This window comes from Prionailurus bengalensis, chromosome D3, assembly GCF_016509475.1.
Source record: "Prionailurus bengalensis isolate Pbe53 chromosome D3, Fcat_Pben_1.1_paternal_pri, whole genome shotgun sequence".
NCBI classification, from domain to species: Eukaryota; Metazoa; Chordata; class Mammalia; order Carnivora; family Felidae; genus Prionailurus; species Prionailurus bengalensis.
This window is the reverse complement of record NC_057356.1, coordinates 71,886,401-71,908,862: the sequence shown is the minus strand read 5'-3', so window position 1 is coordinate 71,908,862 and position 22,462 is coordinate 71,886,401. Positions and strand designations below refer to the sequence as shown.

Sequence of the window (22,462 nt, the reverse complement as noted above, 5' to 3'; positions counted from 1 at the left end):
GGCAAGGGGCTTTGTGGTTGGGGGGGTGTTTGGGGTTCCGAGGTGTGGTGGTGGTGTCAGGGAAAAACAAGACGGTACTTTCAAGATTATTCAGAGAAGCTCTGCAGTGATAATGTTTTCTTACACATTGGCATAGACTTCACCCGACAATGGCTGAACCCTGCACCCCCCTATCCCCACCCCCCCAGAGGGGAGAGGGTTATGTTAAACTCTCAGTCTAGGCCAACTAACTCCTATGAACTCAGCTTTAGTGATCTTTTTTCAGTTGGAAGGACATGATAGAGGCTCCGTGGAATAGATTGGCCACCATCTTTTTTCTATAATGGTAACAGCAGTTGCATGATCTAGAACTCCTGGTCTGACCAGCACAAATTATATTGGCTTCATTGACAGAATACTAGATCAAGTTGTGAAAAATGAATCTTGTAGTCAAACAGATTTTGGCACAGCTTGCCAACAAACTGCATAGATTCAACTTTTTTTGAAAACTCAATTCAGGCTTGCCAATTTGTGCTTGTAGATTGCAAAAGCAGATATCTGATCCAAGATGACAATATTTATAGCTCAGGATTTGTAGCCTATATTTCTTCCTCCCCCAAACCTCTCCAAAAAAATGTTTTATATCATCACAGGAGAAAACTCAAAGTTGTCATTTCCTAATAATAATAATTGTAATAACATAATAATATCCATCTTTACACAAGAATCTACTCTGCACTAGGCCTTTACATGCTAAATGTTATTGAAAAGCCACCACAGCCTTAGGAGGTAGGTTGTTATTATGTTGATTTTACAGAAGACAATCCAGAATCTCGGATAGCTGGCAATATCTGGAGTAGGGAAGATGTGCTTGGCCTAATGCAAGCTCATATTGATGTTATGGGTTTCAGAAGGAATGAGGAATTGGCATGTGCCTTTTATTTTCAAAGCAGCATATGGTATTCCAGTACAGTCTACCTTCTAATTCCATAGTCCTCAATAGTTTAGGAATTTATAGACAAGTAAGGTATAAATCAGATTATCCCATTCTGTCCATCAAGGAGGTAAATTTAATCTCATCAAGAAAAAAAAAAAAAAGTGGAGGAGGAGAAGGAAAACAAAGGTGACAATGATGATGTAGGGTCCAAGGGCAGGCTGCTACATGATGGACAATTATGGCTCAAGAGAAACTTCTGACCCTCCCTTAACTGTATAGAAGAATCTAAATGGGAAGTCCTTCCCAGAACAAGGATTATTAGCAGAAACAAATTTTATCTGAAAAATTTTGCAATTCGTATGGGAGGCCAAACCTCTAGTTACCAAACATCTGTTCTTATTGCCCTGTGAAGTGCATTCTTTTCCTCTGAAATCCCACACCCCTACCCCCTTCTCTTTAGTTCAGAATGACATATATGACTCATTTTGTCTGTCTTTGGAATCTCCATGTCTGTGTGGATTCCCTGTATGCATTCAATTAAATTCTATTTTCTCCTAGTAATCCATCTTACGTTAATATGATTCTTCAGCCAGCTGGATGGACCTGTGAAGAAGACAGGAATTCTTGCTCCCTGACAATGGAAACCTCTCTCTATATGGCATAAAGCTCCCTGTCCTCACTGGCAAAACAAAGGCTTAATCAATAATTACTAAACATGCCTGACACTGTGACAGGTATAGAGTGGTAAGCGAAGCTCTGCAGATGAAGTTGGGCTCTGCTTCTCTCTTTACAAGTCTCAATCTAAGGGCTCCTGGGTGGCTAAGTCTTTTAAGCATTCGACTTCAGCTCAGGTCATGATCTCATGTTTTGTAGGTTCCAGCCTCATGTCAAGCTCTGCACTGCCAGAGCCTGGGATTCTCTCTCTCTTCCTTTCTCTCTGCCCCTCCCACATTCTCTCTCTCTCTCTCTCTCCTAAATAAACTTAAAAAAAAAAGTCTCAATCTAGAAGTCTGAACAGGAGTATCCATGACAGAGAAGTACTGCACCATTTTAGACTAGAGCTAACTGAGTATAAACAAAATTCCTAAGTTTCACCAGGACTGGCCAAGTTACTTTCAAATAGAGCAACAGCCCTTCCTGATAGAACTCACAATTACAGGATATGCCAATGGTCAGTAGCTTGTTACACAGAGATTTTTAAAAAAGTGTTTTAATGTTCATTTATTTTTGAGAGAGTGAGGGAGAGAGACAGAGCATGAGTGGGGGAGGGGGAGAGAGAGGGAGACCCAGAATCTGAAGCAAGTTCCAGGCTCTGAGCTGTCAGCACAGAGCTGGTCGTGGGGCTTGAACTCACAAATCACGAGATCATGACCTGAGCCAAAGTCAGATGCTTAACCAACTGAGCCATCCAGGAACCCAATACACTGAGACTTCTAATAAAATGTTGGATGGGACAGTAGCCCTTGGTTTATCTTTCCAACTTCCCTCCCCTCTTCAGCTAAGTGTGCACTTAGGTTTAAGAGGTTGAAGAGTATGTGAGAAGTTCCTAGAAAATAGGATGAATGGTATGTGGCAAGACCATTGCATAAAATGTGCTGATTGGTTAAAGACAGATTTCATTTGCCACATTTCTTTTTACCAAAAGGTACTTTGAGAAAGCAAAAATGGAAGAGGGACAGTATTATTTTAAATGGACTCTACACCACACCTGAGAGTGCAAAACAGGTTTTTTGTTCCTTTCTTTCTTTTTCCTTTTTTTTTTTTTTTAACTGAAGCAAAGCTGACTCTTACCTTTTAGTGGTGACTGGTTTATTGACTGCTAATGCTTTAAAAATGAGATTAAATCAGGCCCATGGTCTTTATTACAAGGAAGATATATGACCCTCGTGCATTCCAGTGGTTTGGCAATCTTAACCTCGACAGACATAACATTGATGTATGCTGTGTTGCCCAACAGCATGGTAAGTGTTTAAAATGCTGTGAACAGCCTTATTGCCTTGAAATGATACAATCTAATATTAGATTGTAACTCAGTGACTGAATCTGCCAGCTCAACCTTCTACAGAATACCAAAGTTGAAGCCACTTTATTTTAATATCTCATAGGGAAGGAATCATTCTTCATTTCCCCATTGAAACACAGCACGTAAAAGTGAATCTAGACCGCAGGAAAGCTGAAACCACAACAAATCAGGCCATTTTCATTAACAGCACATATGCACCTGCCTTCTGGAATAGGGTGTTGAAACACCAGCCTAGCTCATTCAAATTGGCAGAACTACCTTAGCACCGTGGGCAATTGACGGGTGGGATCTGAGTGTCCAGAAATTCTTAAGCTAGAGAAAATCAAACCATACCCTCTCCACTTTGTTTGAACATTCTGGGAAAGCAGTTTTTACCTTAATCCTCAGCACTTCTTCCACTTGTTCCTTTTGATCAATCATAATTAACATAGACTTTCAATCCTCTCTACACTTCATGCTCATCAGTCAAATTTCAGACACCCATCAGTCAAAGGAGCCAGAGGGTTGAGAGCCTTGGTTTGCATGATCGGAATGCCACCTCACGTGTTTCCTGAGTTAAGGGGACTTTCTGAAACCATGCTTCATTCTGTCAGTGTTAAAGCAGGTGGGTTCTCAGGACACAGTACTTTCGAATGCTAAAACCAGGTCAGTCCTGGTTAAAGCAGGATGGTTGACCACTTTATCTCTAGGTGAGGCCGGGGCTCACCAGGACATCTTTGCTCAGGCACAATCTGGTTTGTGATACTCTTTGGTGGCATGGCATTGGATTTAAACAGATTGCATATCAATAAAATCTAACTTTTATATCATCACCTGACCAGAACATCTCTTGGAGATTTTAACTTCCTCACTGCCTCAGTAGAAGTCCTGCCCAACTGTCCTAGTAAATGTTATTGCTGAAAATGAATCTTCATTCTCATCAGTATTCTGGATTTAGACTGAATGGGACCTGGGAAAAGAAGCCCATACCAAATGGCTAAATGATGGCCTACTAGCTTAATTTTATACTGAGACCTAAAGATGAAGTTTGAAAGTAGCCCTTCCAACCTGTTTACCCATTTGAAAGCCTAAACTTATTTCATGTTGGATCCATGTGCCTTGTACTGTACCTCATGTAAAAATTAAAAGAAAAAAAAAATCAAAGCCTAATTTGTAGCCAAGTCATCAGAGAAACAAGTAAAATTTTTATTCTTCCCCTTGCATGTCCAACATTTCAGAGGCCAGAAATTAATAATGATTATTAGCTGCCCTCTAACTCAATTAAGTGGATCAGAGAGAACAATGTCCATGGATGCCAGAGCATCTAATACTATTTTTTTCAGGGTCTCTACCACCTGAAAATATTCAGATGGAAAGGAAAAACTGCTCATCTTATTACTTAATTATTGAGTCAACATATTACCAAGCATATTTGGAAGCACGACTGCAGTGGCAAACTTTTATTTCTCATTTGAAAGCTGTATGTTGTGATCAGGCCATTATAAGCAAAATAAAATTCACGACTCTGAAGGCAAAAGAAAAAAACAGCTCTGCAAAATTTCAGCATTGGCGATTCTGTAAAATGGAATTAATCAGGAAATCGTTTTTCTAGTATTTTTCTACCAATGAAAAGTCCTCCCCCAGACGCAAGCAGTAGATCAATTTGAGGCAGTCTTTGTAAAAATCTCACAATGCTATGTTAGCCCTTGAGATCCTACTACTGTTTTCCAAGCAATTAAGGAGAAAAGTCAGTGAAAACTACGAGGGGGTAGACAGACAGCTTTTTTTCCGTTGCTCCTTTATCTTAAAAATGGATACTGTTTCTGCGGAGATGATTTTCTTATTCTCAAAAAAGGAATAAGAAGGATGGAGAAGGAAAAGGAGAAAAAGGAAGACTCCATCCACTTACCCGCTACTGCAACTTTCGCCGTCCGGCTAATAATTGACCCAGAATCTCCCAAAGATGCCTCGCATTGGTAAAGTCCCTCATCTGGCTTATGGTGCCTGGAGTGGAGTATGTTTTGTATCAACAGAGAGCCGTTTGGAAGTTGCTGCTTCCTTTCGTCCATTCCCAAGGCCAGGTGGACGCCATCTTTCTTCCACTTGATAACCGGCACGCCTCGGTCAGACTCAGCAGAGCAGTTCAGGAGGACATTTCCTCCCCGCATCGTGACAGCATCGGAAGGCTCTGACAGGAAGCGCAGGGATGTGAAAGCCTTAATCTGGAAACCTGCGCCAAGGAAACACAGGGAAATAAATATGTTCACTGATTCAAAGAAATCACAGGCTCCAATCCCCTGCTATTTCTTTATAAAACTTTTTCAAAAATGCTGGGGTCTTTGGAAAGCATCCAAGAATAAATGATATTGTGTTAAAGAAGCAAAAAAAAAAAAAAAGTGTCCAATTGGGCTAACCAAATTAAGGAAACAATTGACCTAAAAAGTAATAATTGAGAAATTTAAAAAATCATACAAATATAGGCATGGCCATCATCACTTATAGTATAAGTCAATCTTTAAAAATTGAGAGAGAAAAAACTAATATTTTCCAAATAAAACTAGATATATTTTTTAAACTTTTATTTGTGTGTCTGTGTGTGTGTGTGTGTGTGTGTGTGAGAGAGAGAGAGAGAGAGAGAGAGAGAGCGAGCGGGCATGAGCAGGGGAGGGGTAGAGAGAGATGGAGAGCGGGAACCCCAGAAAGGCTCTGCACATCTTTCTGATGTGGGGCTTGCTGGCACTCATGAACCACGAGATCATGACCTGAGTTGAAGTCAGATGTTTAATAGACTGAGCCACCCAGGGACTCCAATAAAACTACATATTTTATTTTGAAAACAGTTACTTTTTAAAAAGTTTTTTTTTAATTACAGACAGACACACACATAGAGGGTGAGTGGGGGAGGGGCAGAAAGAGAGGGAGATACAGAATCCAAAGCAGACTCCAGGCTCTGCACTGTCAGCACAGAACCTGATGTGGGGCTTGAACTCCAAACCACGAGATCATGACCTAAGCTGAAGTCAGACGCTTAACCATCTGAGCCACCCAGATGCCCCTAAAACTAGATATTTTAAAGTAACAGTAATTAGTAGTGGGGCAGTAGTCACAGTGCCCCTAAGATTTGGGAGACTTATTCTATCTCGGCATTTTGATTATAGTATCCATTAAATTAAAAAAAAAATCTACTCAGACATGTTGTTTCATCATCAGCAACAACAACAACAAAAATCAACTCTGAACAGTGTGGGGGAGTTATTTAGAACAAAGCTCAGGTGAATTTTAAAATAGGTAAGAAATCCCACTTGCAGAAGCAAGTCAATAATGCTACTACCTAAAATCACAAATCCCTGAAGTGTCTTCATTTCCATCCAAATGTTGCTCCTGAGCCAGGAAATCTAAGTGAATATTATATTTGGTCTCTCTTTTTTCTATAAACATAAATGAACATAAGAAATCAACAGGAGGAAGAGAAAGTCATTTAAGGATCCTGAGGGGGTGAAACCGGTATAATTAGTTAAAGTATGTTATATTCAGAGCTACCAGAACAGCATTTAGCAGAGTGCTTGACTATTGAGTCACAGACTATACCAAGGTCTTTAGGAGGTCAACGGGTGCACCTTTTCTCAAACAGGTGTGCACCTAAAGCATTCGAGTCAAATTACTTTTAATTTCATTTTTAACCATCTCTGGGGGTAGGGATTCTATAATGCCTCTTGGTATCTTGTTTTTAACATTTAATCATTCTTCAAGTATAACTGAATTTTCTAGCTTCTATTTAATCCCATATTTTTTTCTTGAATTGCTTTGTGTGAACAAAGGGAGGAGATGGACATTTCTTTGTAAGAACCCTTTATTCTTTTGAAGCAGCATTTAATTTCTTTACAAATACCCCCTAAATTATGTTTTTTCATGTGTTTTAGGATAACGACCCCAATTTCATTAGCTTCCTTAATTTTCCGTAGTGGAAACTTTTGTTTGTTTGTTTTTTGTTTTTACTTTGTGTAAACTTTCTAGCTTTCTATCATTTAAAAGTCAGGCATCTAAATTGCTTATCATCAATATTCTCATAAAGGATTGATCCAGACTAGCTCCAATGGATAGAATTTTTCTCAACTTTGTATACACCCTGCTTTCCAGTAAAGATAAAAGCTGGATAGCTTCTCACTGTTTCTCTGTAATGTTACCTGTCATACCCAATTTTTCTAAGCCTTCTATTTGAAGTCTGTTACTTTTGCAACTCTGTTGAACTTTGCCCAGTGAACTGTATCATTCATTGTCATACACTCATTTCATCCAATGAGACCACTCACCCAAAGAAAGCAGCCAGAACGTTGCTCAAATTAATATATATTATAAAATAGCAGTGAGAATTTAAGTCTACCATAAGTGATATTGGTAAAAATCTCAAAAGATGCAGCTGGGCCCTCTCACTGCCCAGTAAGCTCCCTCCTACCCCTGGATCATTTTAGTGTAGCCAACTTAATTATTACTTCTCATTCTTACATTAAATCGGGAGTCTGGATATTTAGCTCTTGGTCCTGGCTTTATGACTTAAAGATCAGTGACTCAAGTAAGTTTTTCAAGTCCTCAGAACCTCAGGTCCTCCATCTGTAAAGTGAGGGCACTGACCCAAACAATGTCTAAGTTCAACATTTAGTTTGGATACTTTTAGAATTAGTATGGGTTAAAGGCATCCATCAAGTGGATCCTGCTCTACGCTTACTGAGATATAGACTGATTTTGCTGTAAGTGTCTCCCCCACTTGTACATGATATCCTCCTTTACAAGAAAAGAAACACATGCCAATGACCACTTAGCTCAAGATACCAAGGATGGGAAAGCACAAAGAAGTTCCTATGTCCTTGAATGTCAAGATATGTCACTAGAGTAATACTGGCAATTTCCATACAAGTGGCATTAATAAGGTAGAAATAAATTTAGAATTCAAGACCAGGCAACTATATGAAACCGCATTTATTGCTTTTTGGTTCTTCCTGCAGCCCATATTTTAAACAACAATCTCATGTTGAACACCTTATTTATGTCACAGAACACATAATACACTGAACGCAGCTGTTTATGACAGCATGTTAATGAGCATATGTGCCCATTATCACAAATAAATAATCCACTTAATCTGAAACAAGGAGTTTATGACAGTTTTCAGTGCTGTGAGTACATAATGTAGGAAAGTTAAATAAAGATTAACTTTTATTCAATACGATTACCCTTGCGTTTTGCTGGCAGTTTGAGCTTCTGTGCTCCCGATACCAATTACATTTTGAATATATGGCTGTGGAATACAGGTACCTCACTGCTTTAAGTAACTTGCATTAGTTACTTAGTGTTTCGAAAAGATGTACGCGAGCCAATAGAATCTATGGAGGATTAATAGATATGTCTCCAGTGTGCCTCATTTCAAAGTTCCAAGTCTATGTTAGGCACAAGCTGCTTGCACTCCCTTGGGAGATATTTCACAAAGGCATAAGAAATGTCCCACTAACACAGTAAACTGACTTCAATTTAGGTTGTCCCCCTCCCTCTTCTCTTAGAATGCTAGTTGCCTCGGGAGGGATTTCACCTACCAGTACATCATATTTTAATACGAAATAATTTTTATCAACTACACTGATTTATGTTTGTACAGAGAAAGATAGATGATAAGGCTGAAGAAGACAAAGAAGTCGAAATAGCCTTTGGAGCCTGTAGTTCAAAAATTTGTGGCTAGCATTTGGGCAGGCATTTGATGGGGGATAGAACACCTGGGAAATGAGTAAAAGAAATAATGAGAAAGCAAAAGAAGAATGCTTTTCAAAAGTCAACATGAAACTACCTACTTTACAATTTTACAAAGGATTTTACACTGGGATGACTATTGTGGGGATTTCATCCACAAGAAAGCCATTTGGAGAAGTTTTTGTTTGTTTTGTTTTGGTTTTATTTTTTAGATACCAGTGATTATTCTGTTGAACACCTCAAGAGTAGCATTTCTCAGTCTTGCTTCATAAAAGAAGGTGGTCTTTTGGCCTGCTGTAAAATTACATAAATTAATTAAATATATTTTGAAGAAATATATTTGAAAATACCTGAATCCCATCCACTAACGAAATGAATGGCTGAGTCTGATAGCAGAGTTCATGATTAGAATGAGTGAGCCTCCCGGCATCTTCTCCCTCTACATATTGGCTTGTGAAGATCTCTAGATCTTTTCTGGGTAGGATTTAGGCACAGAGCCATAGGTGCATTTAACAAATTGGTCTTTTCTTATCTGTGTTTATCCAAGAAAAAGTAATAAAGTGTCATATTGTTCTTGGATGTTATTCTTAATTTTCATCTTCTTCTGAGAGACCATAATTTATAAGCAGATAATAACACTGCAAAATCTTCAATGTTTTCCCCATGTAGAGAGGAGGCCTTACTCTTGAGGGTGACCCAAAGAAGAAATATTAACATCTATTTGCTTTGGTTTTGTCAGACATAAATATGTACACAGAGATAACACTTCCAGGGATATTCTAATTTTATGTTAATTGAGTATCTAGTAACTAATGTATTTTAGAAACTCACCAAAATAATCAAACAAATAGTAAAAATCTTTCCATGAGCTTAAGTCCCTTTGTGCATGACCTCCTCATATCCTTGTCAATTTCAAAGACCAGTCAGTCACAGAGGCAAACAACTTAGAATGGGGTTTTTGAGGTATGACACTGTATCTACAATATCAAACATTATTAAGTGTGAAAACTAATTCTTCATAGAGTCAGATATTCCTTCCAAGTTCAAAATGTAAAAGCTTCTAGTGAAGCAATAATTGCTAAAAAAAAAAAAAGAAGAAAAAAGAAAATTATGAAAAGTAGCATAAAAGTAAAAAGCAGCTCCTGAAAATATTTTAAGATTAGAAAATGTCATACAAGTCCCCACAGAACTCGCTATGCATAATTTTATCTCTTTCAAAGCACAAAAACTTTCACTTTGGGATGCTTAGAGATTCAGATGATCCCCAAATTCTTGTAATCAACCCAGAAAACTCTGCCATCGTTATCTCTTCTTAGAAATATATGCTACTGCATCTGCTTCTCTTGTGTTAAGAAAAGGAGATAGAGCCCCACTGAAGAAAGTAAAATTATTCTATGAATGATGGAATACTTTTTAAGTCATCAAACACCAATTAATTACAGGTGCATTGTAACTCTGGACTTCATTCCAAAAAAAAGTTTATAATGCTTGTGAGCCTTTGGGATGGAAAGGGGGATTTAAGAAGCAAAGCAAAGCAAAGCAAAGCAAAGCAAAGCAAAGCAAAGCAACCCAAAGCAAAACAAAAAAACGTGAATGAAAAGAACCCCTAACTATATGTGAACTTTACTGGGTTTAGGATATCAGAATATAAATTCTGAAACAGTGGTTCTCAAACCATGGTTCCCAGACTAGCAACAGCCACACTGGGAACTTGTTAGAAATGCACAATCTCAGACCCAGCCCCAGACCTACCCAAGCAGCAACTTTGGGGGATAGAGTCCCACAGGATTTAATTAGCCTTCCAGGGGATTTGCACATTCACCAAATCTTGACAGTCACTTCTCCAAAACATCTGGTGGCCTGGACTAGTGCACAGAGGTCCTTGTGTTCTTTGGAGTGTCCTTGTTATAATTTTCTGTATTTTGGAAATGTGCGTAATTTGGGTCAATTATTTTTTCTAAGCAGGGATATGAAGTTATGGGGATGATTCAGGAAGGCACATAACTGAACAGATTATCAACACATATTTCATTAATATTTGCAGCATATTTCTCTTTGAAAGGTCAAAAATAGAGAAAGGGCTAAGAAAGAGGGCTATTGTTGCCAATACCTCATCCTTCTACTTTGTAACCAGCAATCTGTTTGGGCCCCAAATGGCCATACTCCATCAAACAAAATTTAAATTCCAGTTGACTGAACAGTTAGAATGCTCCTTGGAATATCATTGGTTCTTCCTATAAGGAGCTGTCAAAAGATGTCTTTCGATCAACTTCAAGGGCCACGATCCTCTCCTGAAAGAAGTTTTGGTAAATATAGTATTCTTTATCAGATTCTTTATCAATATTCATTGGTATTTTGAAAGAGAGAGTGAGCAGGAGAGGGGGACAGAGAAAGGGAGAGAGGGCATCCTAAATAGGTTCCATGCTGCCAGCACAGAGCCCAATGTGGAGCTCAATCCCAGGACCCTGAGATCATGACCTGAGGCAAAATCAAGAGTCATTCTCTTAACCTACTGAGTCACCCAGGCACCATGCCTTTTAAAATATTGGAATTCTAGACACTTGCTTGGCTGACCTACTCCTCACTTCAGTTTAGTATCTAGATGAGCAAAACTTAACAGCACTCACTCAGAGTCCCACAATGATCTCTGTGCTGACAGCATGGAGACTGCTTGGGATTCTCTCTCTGCCCCTCCCCCACTCTTGTGCGTGTGCAGGTGCATGCGTGCACTCTCTCTCTCATTCTCTTTCTCAAAATAAACAAAAATAGCCTGGGGATGTCCTTTATGCTCCATCCTAATGCATGACTTAAACTTCAGACAGCCCAGAGCAAGACAGTGTATCTCACCAACAGAACAGAACCAATGACCACAGGGGTTTCTGTGGAGTATCTGTGCTTTTTTTTCTACTTTGATAAGAGACAAAGTAAAAATAATTGTCAGAAGATGTGGTTGTATCTTTAAAAGATTGTATGCATTCCAGTCATTGTTAGAGACTAACATATTTTAAAGCTGTTCAACTTCAACACAAGTTTTTATCACTAACAAATGGAAATTAGAAATGAATTAGATTATGCAGAATTTATTCCTTAATTTAAATAATGCAAAGGAAGACTTACCAGGAAGAAATGCAGGTACATTTTACTATGGGGATTTATTAAGTATCATTAAAATGTAGGGAAACGATGGATGAAAATTTAAATTAAAAATTTTTAAAGGACACTTCGAGTTCCTCCCTCATTATAATTGCCAGTTTTAGCAAGTAAAAATGTAAAGATACCAGTTACATTTGAATTTTAGATAAAAAACAAATAATATTTTAGTATAAATATGTCCTAAATACTTATATTAAGTAAACACTACATAGGGCATAGTTATACTAAAACATTATTTGTTGCTTACCCAAAATCCACATTTAACTGGGCATCCTGTATTTTCTCTAGCAGTCATATCCCCATGAATTCACTTCCTTGGAATCATGGCAAAAGTAAGCAAATAGTATATGAATTCATATTACTCCACTCAGTTCTCACATATCTGAAGAGAAGACTGAATTCTTGGAAAGCTACCATGATTGAATCCGGAAAAGTGATTTTTAGTGGCAGGACATTTGCTGACCTAGTCCAACACCACCAAATATCCATGTAGAAAGGTTGTTGAACTCGATTTGTTCTTGATACAGTGATTCTTCTTTTCTCTTCCCTTTACAAGACAGGGAGCAAAAATCAGAAATATAAATACAGGATATGAAGTTCAAGAAGCAACTGTCCCAGCAGAAATTGCTTAGTGAGCCCACACAGAGGCTCCACATCAGACATGCTGAGCACATGGCATCTTCCAGGAGGCAGAGGAAGCTTTGCTGAGATCTGAGGTTTTTATAGGGTGAGAAGAGTGTGCCCCAGGCAACTGTCTGAGTGTCCTCTGGCTAAATCCGATAGTAAAGAAAAAGGATAAGGGCCAAGATAGAGTGGGAAAGTAGCTTCAAGAGCTAAATCTCTAAACTAGAGCTTGATTTTGCTGTGTGATACTGGGCAAATTGTAATGGGATTTTTTCAGCTCAACAGGTAACACAGTCTGACATCTAGGTTATCATTCCCTAGGCCTTCTGCAAAATTAACATTTAAAAGAGAAACTTTGATGTGCTGCTTAATCTGCCCTGGGTTTGAACCTTTAACTCCCCTCATTTTGGTTAAATGTAAACTGGCTTTCTCTTCCCCTTGTGTTTTTGATCAGTCTTGCTCAAAGTAGAAGGATGGACAGCTTTTCATGAAGGCACAACTGACAAATAGAATAATAAGGAAGATAATTCAGAGTATTTAGAAAAAGCAGCAGTTAATGGGTACCCAGCACATAGGAATATCTCCATGTGGATAGCAGTGAAGTGTGGACAAGCTTTGGAGACACTGTCAATTTTGAGGGCACTGACTTTTAATCAAGTTACTTATATTTACTGTACACAAATAAAAAAATGTGGACATAAAATCAAATATAATAATTGCCTGTAATCCTGCTCACCTGGTAACAGCCACTATTAAACTTTGTGTGCATTTCCTTCCAAGAAATTATTTATTTTTGATTCATAGTGATTTGCTTTATTATTCACAGGATTGCAATAATATGTGAGAAGAAAAGAGACAGAAAGAGAGAGATAGAGACAGGGAGACAGAGTTCTCTCACACACAAAAGCATGCACACACTCTGGTCTGTCCCCTATAAGGCTCTCATCATAGGGTCTCCACCCTTATGATCTCATATAAACGCAATTATCTCTCAAAGGTACACACTCTAAATACACACAGGGGGTTAGGGCTTCAATATATGAATTTTGGGGAAACACAAACATTCAGTCCATAACAGATATAGAGCAGGAACCTAGGGGAAGAACTCTGGATGGAGAGTGAAGAGTGAGTGCTAAGGTCCTGAGGTGGGATTGTGACTGCATTTTCCCAGGAACAGTAGAGAGACCTACAAGATGGGACTGATTAGACTGAGGGAAGAGAGTTCAAGGGGATTAGATTGAAAGGCCATTGGGAGGTTGAAAGGCCACTGGGAGGCACATAGGACCTTGTAGGCAAGCAAAAGAACTTTGCTTTAATTTTCACAAAGATGGAAACCTAGTGGAGTGTGTTTTCATTTTTATTTTATTTTTAATTTATTTATACTTTTAAATGTTTATTCCTGAGAGAGAGAGAGAGAGACAGAGAGAGACAGAGAGAGACAGAAAGCAAGTGGGGGAGGGGAAGAGATAGAGGGAGACAGAGAATCTGAAGCAGGCTCTAGGCTCCAAGCTGTCGAGGCAGAGCCTAATGTAGGGCTCAAACCCATGAACTGTGAGATCATGACCTGAGACAAAGTGGGACACTTAACCAGTTAAGCCACCCAGGCATCCTGTGGAGGTATTTTTTTTAATGTTTATTTACTTATTTTGAGAGAGAGAGAGAGAGAGAGAGAGAGAGAGAGAATGAGCAGGAGAGGTACAGAAAGAGAGGGAGAGAGAAAATCCCAAGCAGGCTCCATGCCTGACATGGGGCTCCACCTCACGAACCGTGATCGTGACCTGAGCCCAAACCAAGAGTCAGATGCTTAACTGACTGAGCCACCCAGGAGGGTTTTGACCAAAAAGTGAAAAGGTCCAACTCATAAAGCAGCAGTTTTCAACAGGGAAAGATTTTGCCAAGTAGACATCTGGCAAATATCCGGAGACATTTTTGGTTGTCACAACTGGGAGGGTGCTACTGGCATCTAGTGGGGAGAGGCCAGGGATGCTGTTACGGAGGCTATAGTGCACAGAACAGCCCCACAAAGAGAATTCTCCAGTCCCAAACATCGCTATGTTAACGATGAGAAACCCTATTGTAAAAGGTCACCCTGGTTGCCGTGTTAAAAACAGGAGTCATTAGAAGAAGTTGGGAAACCAGTTAGCAAGTTACTTCCATCATCCAAATGAGAAATGATGGAATTTGGATGAAAGCCTGCAGTGGAAGTGATAAGAAATTGTCAGATTCGGGATCCATATTAAAGGTAGAGCCATGGTGTTGTTGAGGAATTAAATGTGGGTTGCTCAAAAGAAGAAGAGTCCCAGGTGACTCCAAGTAGATCAATAGAACAATTTATGTAATTTATATGCAAAAAAGGCATACTGTCTGTTGCAAAAGAAACCTCTCAGCAAAAGGGGTCAGGAGACCTGAGTTCTTTGTCTAATTCTGTCACTCACCAAGAATGGGCCATGCCACTGGGAATCAACATACTGACCAATAAAACAAGGACGTTTGATTAGCGAACTTCTAGGTATATTTGGTTCTAATGTAAACAGTATATGAGTTCATACCTATTAACTTTGCTACTTACAAAAATTTACTCTTAAATTTAGGAGGAAATTTGTTATATGAAGAGATTTGCTATAATCACCCTGTGATCAGTTTATCACAGACTTATATGAGTCCACAAAGAGGTGCAGTTACTGAAGGTGTCAAGAGACCAACAACCCACCTCATTATCCATAAAATAGAGGGAGACTCTAATCTTTTCTCTTGAAGATAAAAGACTGCACAGGTCACTCTGCCAACAAAGCACAGCAGCTTTATTATGATTCATGAGAAATGAAGTATTCATCTTGTGGAAACTGCTGTTGCAAATATAAAGGATTAATTCCATAAAGGTCTGACAGGTCCAGAGAAAGCCTTAAAAATTCAGCAAACCTCATGGTTGACATTGTGCTGTAAAGTCTGATGTGGGACCCATATTGATAAAACATTTGTGTTATAATGAGTTCCATTTTCTCAAAATGGAGGCCAAGCAGTGGTTTTCATTAAAATGCTGTCATTCATTTTGTCGTGATATTTACTGTATCTTGTCTCAGCAGAAAAGTGATATTTCCCTGCTTAGTTTATGAATGACATCAAGAAGGAAAAGCTATAATGATAAGAGGAATATCAACTTTGGAGGAGAGAGCCAATGAGTTTTAAACTGTCCAGGTCAATGTTCATTAAACGACATGTGTTATTAAATGGTGATTTAGGTTCAATGGGAGATGACTTGGAGAAAAAAGATGAAGTCTCTTTAGGAGATCAGAACCATAAGAGGATTTCTGAACCCTAAATTTGCAACATATGCACGATCTATGTGAACTTCAAGGATGAAGGAATTATTCACGTGTCCTTTCACTTAAAGGAACTAAAAGATGAAGAAATAAGTGTGTTTCTTACCTAAAAAAGAGACTTATTATATGAATGAATCAGTTGCTGCAATTTCTTGAAGTACTCTTTTTAAAAAATATTTGTTTATTTTGAGAGAGAGAGAGAGAGAGAAAACACATGTGCAAGCAGGGGAGGGGCAGAGAGAGAGAGAATACCAAGCAGGCTCCCTCCTATCAGTGCAGAGGTTGATGCAGGTTCAGTCCCATGAACCATGAGATCATGACCTGAGCCAAAGTCAAGAGTTGGAAACTCAGCCAACTGAGCTACCCAGGTGCCCCAATTTCTTAAAATGTTCTAATTAGAGCCTTCCCTAGAATCCAGCGGCTATTGCCTTGAACCTGCCCTACTACCAGGAGGGGGCCAGTTTTGAAAGTTCTGCGTGCCTGAACAGTGGTTCAGGGTTGAACATGGAGACCAAGGAATGATTGGTCCTTCCATATCAATATTTTTAAAAATGTATTATTCAAATGTATAAAATCGAGTTAAGACCTGAATGTCTAGAACACGACTACTGGGTAGAATCTTGAAAATACTCTAGACTGAATCTTTCATAAATCCTTTGCTGTCCAAATCCTACTAAAGACACCAAAGAAAGCATATGACAAAGACTTCTCTAGGAGCTATATTCATTACATTACAAGTGACTCTCAGTTCACTTGATTGCCAATACAGTGTGTCTTCCAATAGTATCTTAGAACTAGTTATACATCTTAAGCAATTAAGTAATAAACATTAATTCTCTTTAGGTTCCCATCTTACAAAATGGAAAAGTTAGATACAGGCCTGTGTAGAGATGGAAAGTCTCACTGAACAGCAGTAACAGTCCCAGTTCTCAGAAGAGATGGTACTTTATTCTGCATCTCTTGAAACTCTATTCATTCTATCACATACCATATTTATAAGAATTTCATCCTTATTATACTGAAAGCTTCAAGGGAGCAGAAATAAACTGTATTTGTTTCTCTAGCTCACATAACTCTTGGTAGTCTTTACGTATCTCAGAGGTATTTAATAAATATTTATTCAATAAACTTGTATAAACAAAAATATGACTAATTTAGGAAAATTACTTAAATCGGTAAAAGAAAATCATAACATACATAGCCTAATTCTCCTAGGTTAGCTGTGAATGACAGAGATTACTTGATATTACTGTCAAAACCAAAAACCATCAATATCCATACTGATAACATTTCCTTGCATATTCTGAGGCAGAGTTGGACAACTTTTTCTATCTAGAGGCAGATGGGTAAATGCTTTCAGCTTCCTGAGCCAGGAGGCACCCTTGAGGATATTATACAGATAATTATATGATGATTTAAAAGGTAACTAAAAATGTGTAGAGGAGCTTAAGTGACTCAGTTGGTCGAGTGTCCAACTCAATTTCGGCTGAGGTCACAATCCCAGGGTCATGGGATCAAGCCCCACATTGAGCTCCATGCTTAGTGTGGAGCCAGCTTGAGATTCTCCCTTCCTCTTGACTCTCTCTCTCTCTCTCTCTCTTTCCCCCTCTGCCCCTCTCCCCTGCTTACTCTGTCTAAAAAAATAAAACAAAAAACAATAAAAATGAAAATAAAAAATAAATTAAAAAATAAAAATGTATAAACCATTATTGAAAACAAAGAAACAAACAAAATAAGCAGAGGGCCAAGTCTGGTCCTCTCTCTCGGGGGGTAGTCTTTGATCCCTGTTCTGGGAAGATGCCTCTGCTGATTCACAGTTATAAGGGATGCAAGCTTGGAGCTGCCACCTTATGCTAAACTCAGAACCTTCAACACTGCATTCCCCTTGGTAATGGATTTGCCATTTACAAGAGCTTTAACAAGAATATTTGGTCTGGAGCCTGTGCACACAAATGAACTTTTTCATTATAGTCATTTATTCATTTACACATATTATTAAACATCTATTAAATGCCTATATAGCTCCCCAGCTACCTTGTTCCTTCCAACAGCTCTCCAGTTCAGGGACACAGACCATGTGTCCATCCCCTCTCTTCTTGTCCCTCCCCCTGCTGCCTTTGTGCATTCCCTGGCCTGTCTAACATCCTTGTTGCCCGCTGTACTTATTCCAGGGGCTTAACAGACAGAGCAATTGGGGAATTCTATGGAAAATATATTTTTCTAATTGCTGACAATTTATAAAACACATGCTATTATCATTTCATCATTTACTAAAAAGCCTCAGAGAAAGGCAAAACAGTCTTGTTAGCTTTTTTCATCTTGCATTAATAAATATTCAAGGTGAAGGGAAAAGCTGCGTTTTTTGTGTTTGTTTTCTTATCGCAATTAAGCTGGTAGAGTCTAGTCTACTGTCGCAGCACAGTTGAGTTTTTTTATTAGCTTTAAAAAGGCTACAAAATTTCAATTATACTTGACGAGTAAATCCTAGAGATCTGTTGTATACCACAGTGCCTACATTGTGCCTACAGTTAACAATACTGGATTGTATACCTAAGCATTTGCTAAGAGGGCATTTCTAATTTTTTAATCTACCCCCCCCCCCCCGCCCCAAGTAAAAATAATAAAGAAGCAACAACAACAAAAAGAGGGTAACAGGAAATTGTGGGAGGTGATGGATACGCTTATGGCATTGATTGTGGGGATGGTTTCATAGGTTTATGGTTATCTCCAAAATCGTCTAGTATATATTAAACATGTACAGCTTTTTGTATATCAAGTCTGCCTCACTAAAGTGGCTTAAAACAATAAATTCTGTCTAGGTAACTCAGAGCTAGGAAATTGTCACAGTATCGCCAACGGTGCCTTGTGGCTTCCTGTGGTTGTTTATCTGCTTTTTATCATTCCTGAATAAGCTTCTGTCCAGATGGTTTTCATGTATTTATCTTATTTGGCCTTTAACAAATAAGAAACATCTTATTTGACAAATATGAAATGCCTTTCATATTGTCTCTAATTTAAAAAAAAATCATAAGAATCAAAGCAATGATTGTCTGTGCTACCATTTAGGGAGTGTAAAAGCCTAAAATTTTTCTAAGTAATAAACAACAGGTTCCCTTGAATGATAGAAACTGCAATTCCATCGAAGAGTCCAAGGGTTATCATAAAACACTCAGAAGTAAACTTATACACAATTCTCAGCTGACAAGCAAAATTTGGCTGAGTTTACAGAGTGAGTGTAGCACACAGGTCTCTGTCTCTGATGTGGGCCCCCCCATAATTTATCAGCTGTAGACACTTGCCCCCCAGTACCCACTATCCCAGACAAACACAGTTGGTTCCTCTCTTATTCTGCCCCACACACAGGGTTCTCTCCTAATACCCTCAACTCTTTTATCCTCACTTTACCTCCAGCTCAGAAAAGCCAGGGACTTAGTAGATGTCACTGGAACATTGAAAGGTCTTTGTTACATAACATTTTGATTTGTATGCTATATACCAGGACTGTAATTTTAAAAGCCATAATTATTGTACATGTTACATCATATTGCCAAACATGTTACTATTTTTTAACATAAATGAAATCTCTCACCTTTCCAATCCTTTTTCTTTCCACTTAAAAAATACATATGTAAATAAATGAAAAATATGTTGTTGCCATTGTGTAGCCAGAGGAATAAGTAATATAGAAGTGAAAAGAAACTGTAACCATCAACATCACTTATATACAGCCATATCCATTCTTTTGTGCATAGGGTGGTCTGGGAGTTGGGGCTGGGCTTATTTACCACTTTAGTCATGGGTCAGTGTTGCAAGAAGACTTGTTGAAGGTTTATATTGCAGTTTACAAACAATGTTTTCTTTATGTTTATTTTTTCTTATATTTCTAGTAACTTACATAGAGTTTACCTGGAAGACTCATTTGATCCTATTGAGCAGAAGAAATTGTTAACTTTATTTTGTAGGTAGGAAAAAAAAAAGCCTTAGAGAGGTTAACTGTCTTGGACAAGGTCACATGGCTCAAAACCATCTAGTGTCTTGTCTTAATTCTATCTAGGACTCATTCTTCCTGCTTTCTACCTAAGTCCTTCCTTTTTCTCGAATTATATAAAAGTAGAATAAACAGCCAAGTTGGGCCAAACAAGCTCAGTGGTGGAATAGAAAAAAACACATGGTATCAATTGAAATATTTGATACAGACTGTGCCTAAGCTACTATGATTCTAGAAAATCCAGGGCGCCTGGGTGGCTCAGTCGGTTAAGTGGCCGGCTTCTGCTCAGGTCATGATCTCGCGGTCCGTGAGTTTGAGCCCTGTGTCAGGCTCTGTGCTGACAGCTCAGAGCCTGGAGCCTGTTTCAGATTCTGTGTCTCCCTCTCTCTGACCCTCCCCTGTTCATGCTCTGTCTCTCCCTGTCTCAAAAATAAATAAATGTTAAAAAAATTAAAAAAAAAAAGAAAATCCATCAAAAGGATTTAGACACTGAAACCTTTTGTCCATATGACTATGTAATATGGAAGAGGGATACAGTCAATGATTCTCAATATCCAAAATCACTTGGTATAAAACAGCTTCTCAAAGTATAGACTTTGTCACCCAGTTCAGTCCTAGAAGGAGGAGCCTAGGATTAACACAGTGAACACTGGCAGGATAAGGGTAAGGGTCTGGGATTGCCTGGGAAGGGTCTATTGGCATGCAGTCACTCTGCATTTCTAGCAACAAGCAGAAAAACCTGAGTGTCACATGGATGGTGGTGGTGGGAAAGTAGGCTACCATAGCAATACCAAATTAGAAAACCTTTGTGTATTTTCTCTTTGAGGTTGTCCCTTAATCACACACACACACACACACACACAAAGCCTGGATTTGTCCCCCAGAACTAAATCTATGAAGAACCAAGCATTTGATCATTAGACTTTATTAATATCAGATTTCTCAAATTTTGATACTGTTCAGAAAATCTGTATTGATCTGCCACATATATTAACACCTGATTTACGACTTCCAAAATCAAGAACTAAGCCTAAAATTTTGTTCGAATCTTCTTTCCCACAATAGAACACACACACACACACACACACACCACAAAACAAAACAAAACAAAAACCATGAAAAAACACTGAATGATATTGGTCACAGGGAAGAAGAATCTCTTGCCACTTTGAAATGAACCAAAGAGGAATGAAGGAAAATGAATTAATATCTTGAGCCTCCTTTAGTAATTACTCTCTACTAGGTCTAAAGTATAGTTCACTGGCTGCAGGCCTCAACTGTGGTTTCTCACTTAGGAGCAAGCAGGACCCGAAGAAGCTCCTAACCAGGTCTATACATTAAAGGCATCTCCAAAATATAGAGATAGGAACCCAGCTGGTGAGGGTTTTAAAAGGAGCTTTTAAATGGGACTGATACTGAACCATCAGTGTGTCAATCATTTTTACCTTCAATGTAAAATAAAGTAAAATCTCACCAAAAAATGTATATCAAATATGGACAGGCTAATTACTGACATTGTGCCTTTTGCTCTGGGCCAATTTCAAACTAAATCACTAGCATGATGACTCAGATAATCACATAAGACAACTCTGAGACTGAAAGGAGACTCAATTTATAATTATTCCAGGACAACATATATAAATTAGGATTATTTTAGGCAATCTGTGATGTGTGGTCTTCAACCTATCACTGCTTTAAAGATGATACAGATGTTCATACTGGCACTTTTTTTCAAAATCCATATTTTTATCTGATAGTGAGAAATCCTGTCAGGCACTGGAAGCACTCAGAATTAACTATATTCAAAATATAGTGTATAGACTTCTATTTCTGAAATGCATAATATACTGTCATGCTTTGGAGATTTAGTTAAATTTGGAATGAAAGAGAATTATCGCCCCATTCTCCTCTAAATGTTGGTTACTTATTAATGGAAACTTCTTTCGGTGGGTATAAAAGGCCAATATGTATTGGAATACTTCCTGGTGGTAACTGGAAAGGGATGGCCATCGGCTCATCAAACTGGCGTGTAGCTGGAAATAAACTGAAAACAAATGATTAAAAATGTGATAAATCTGAGTGAAGAGGACTGTGAACCAAGAGGTATCACACCTCCCTGTCCGTCTGCAAAGTGACTGTGAAAAATGACATATGAGTCACGGTAGAAGGAACTGTGGCCATTTAGACACTGTTAACTCCACTGGCTTTGACCATGAAGAATAAAGGCAGAATGAAACATGAAAGTTGGGATCATAGGGGAGAGCCCTGCTCCATCACATTCAATGACTCACAACTCTATGCCCTTTTGCTTAATAGTGGTGGGTTCAGTGCTTTGACATGGATAAATATGTTCAGAAAACCTTTCTAGTCAATGCTGACATCAGCAAATAACAGTTTAGCAGGACCATAGCTAAAAGCAGAGGAAAGTTATAGAAGATTGAGTTGGTATTTTTGTTTGCATTAATTATTCATTCATAGACAATACTTTTTTTTTTTAATTTAGGTAGTATTAATGGATCTTCAATTGATCACTTCAAGACAATGTACAAGTAACTACTAGATAATGTAAACACTAATCATATTTTTGAAATTTTTTCTTTGTAGATGGGAAGAACAAAGGGACTAATACTGAAACCCATCACATGATTTAAGTTTGAACTACTCAAGGAAATTATTGTTATGCTGATTTTGGGGAGGAGAAAATAGAGACTGAAGTCTCTGAC

The 22,462-nt window shown here is 38.4% G+C and overlaps 1 protein-coding gene across 4 annotated transcripts in view; it reads right to left on the bottom strand.

Moving 5' to 3' along the window:
• DCC (DCC netrin 1 receptor) overlaps positions 1 to 22,462 on the bottom strand; it is a 1,143,392-nt gene that overhangs the window by 738,472 nt on the left and 382,458 nt on the right. For all 4 annotated transcript variants that reach the window (XM_043558863.1, XM_043558864.1, XM_043558865.1 and 1 more), the window contains exon 2: positions 4,828 to 5,148. In XM_043558863.1, the coding sequence (XP_043414798.1) occupies positions 4,828 to 5,148 (321 nt within the window). The remainder of the gene's footprint in view (positions 1 to 4,827; positions 5,149 to 22,462) is intronic.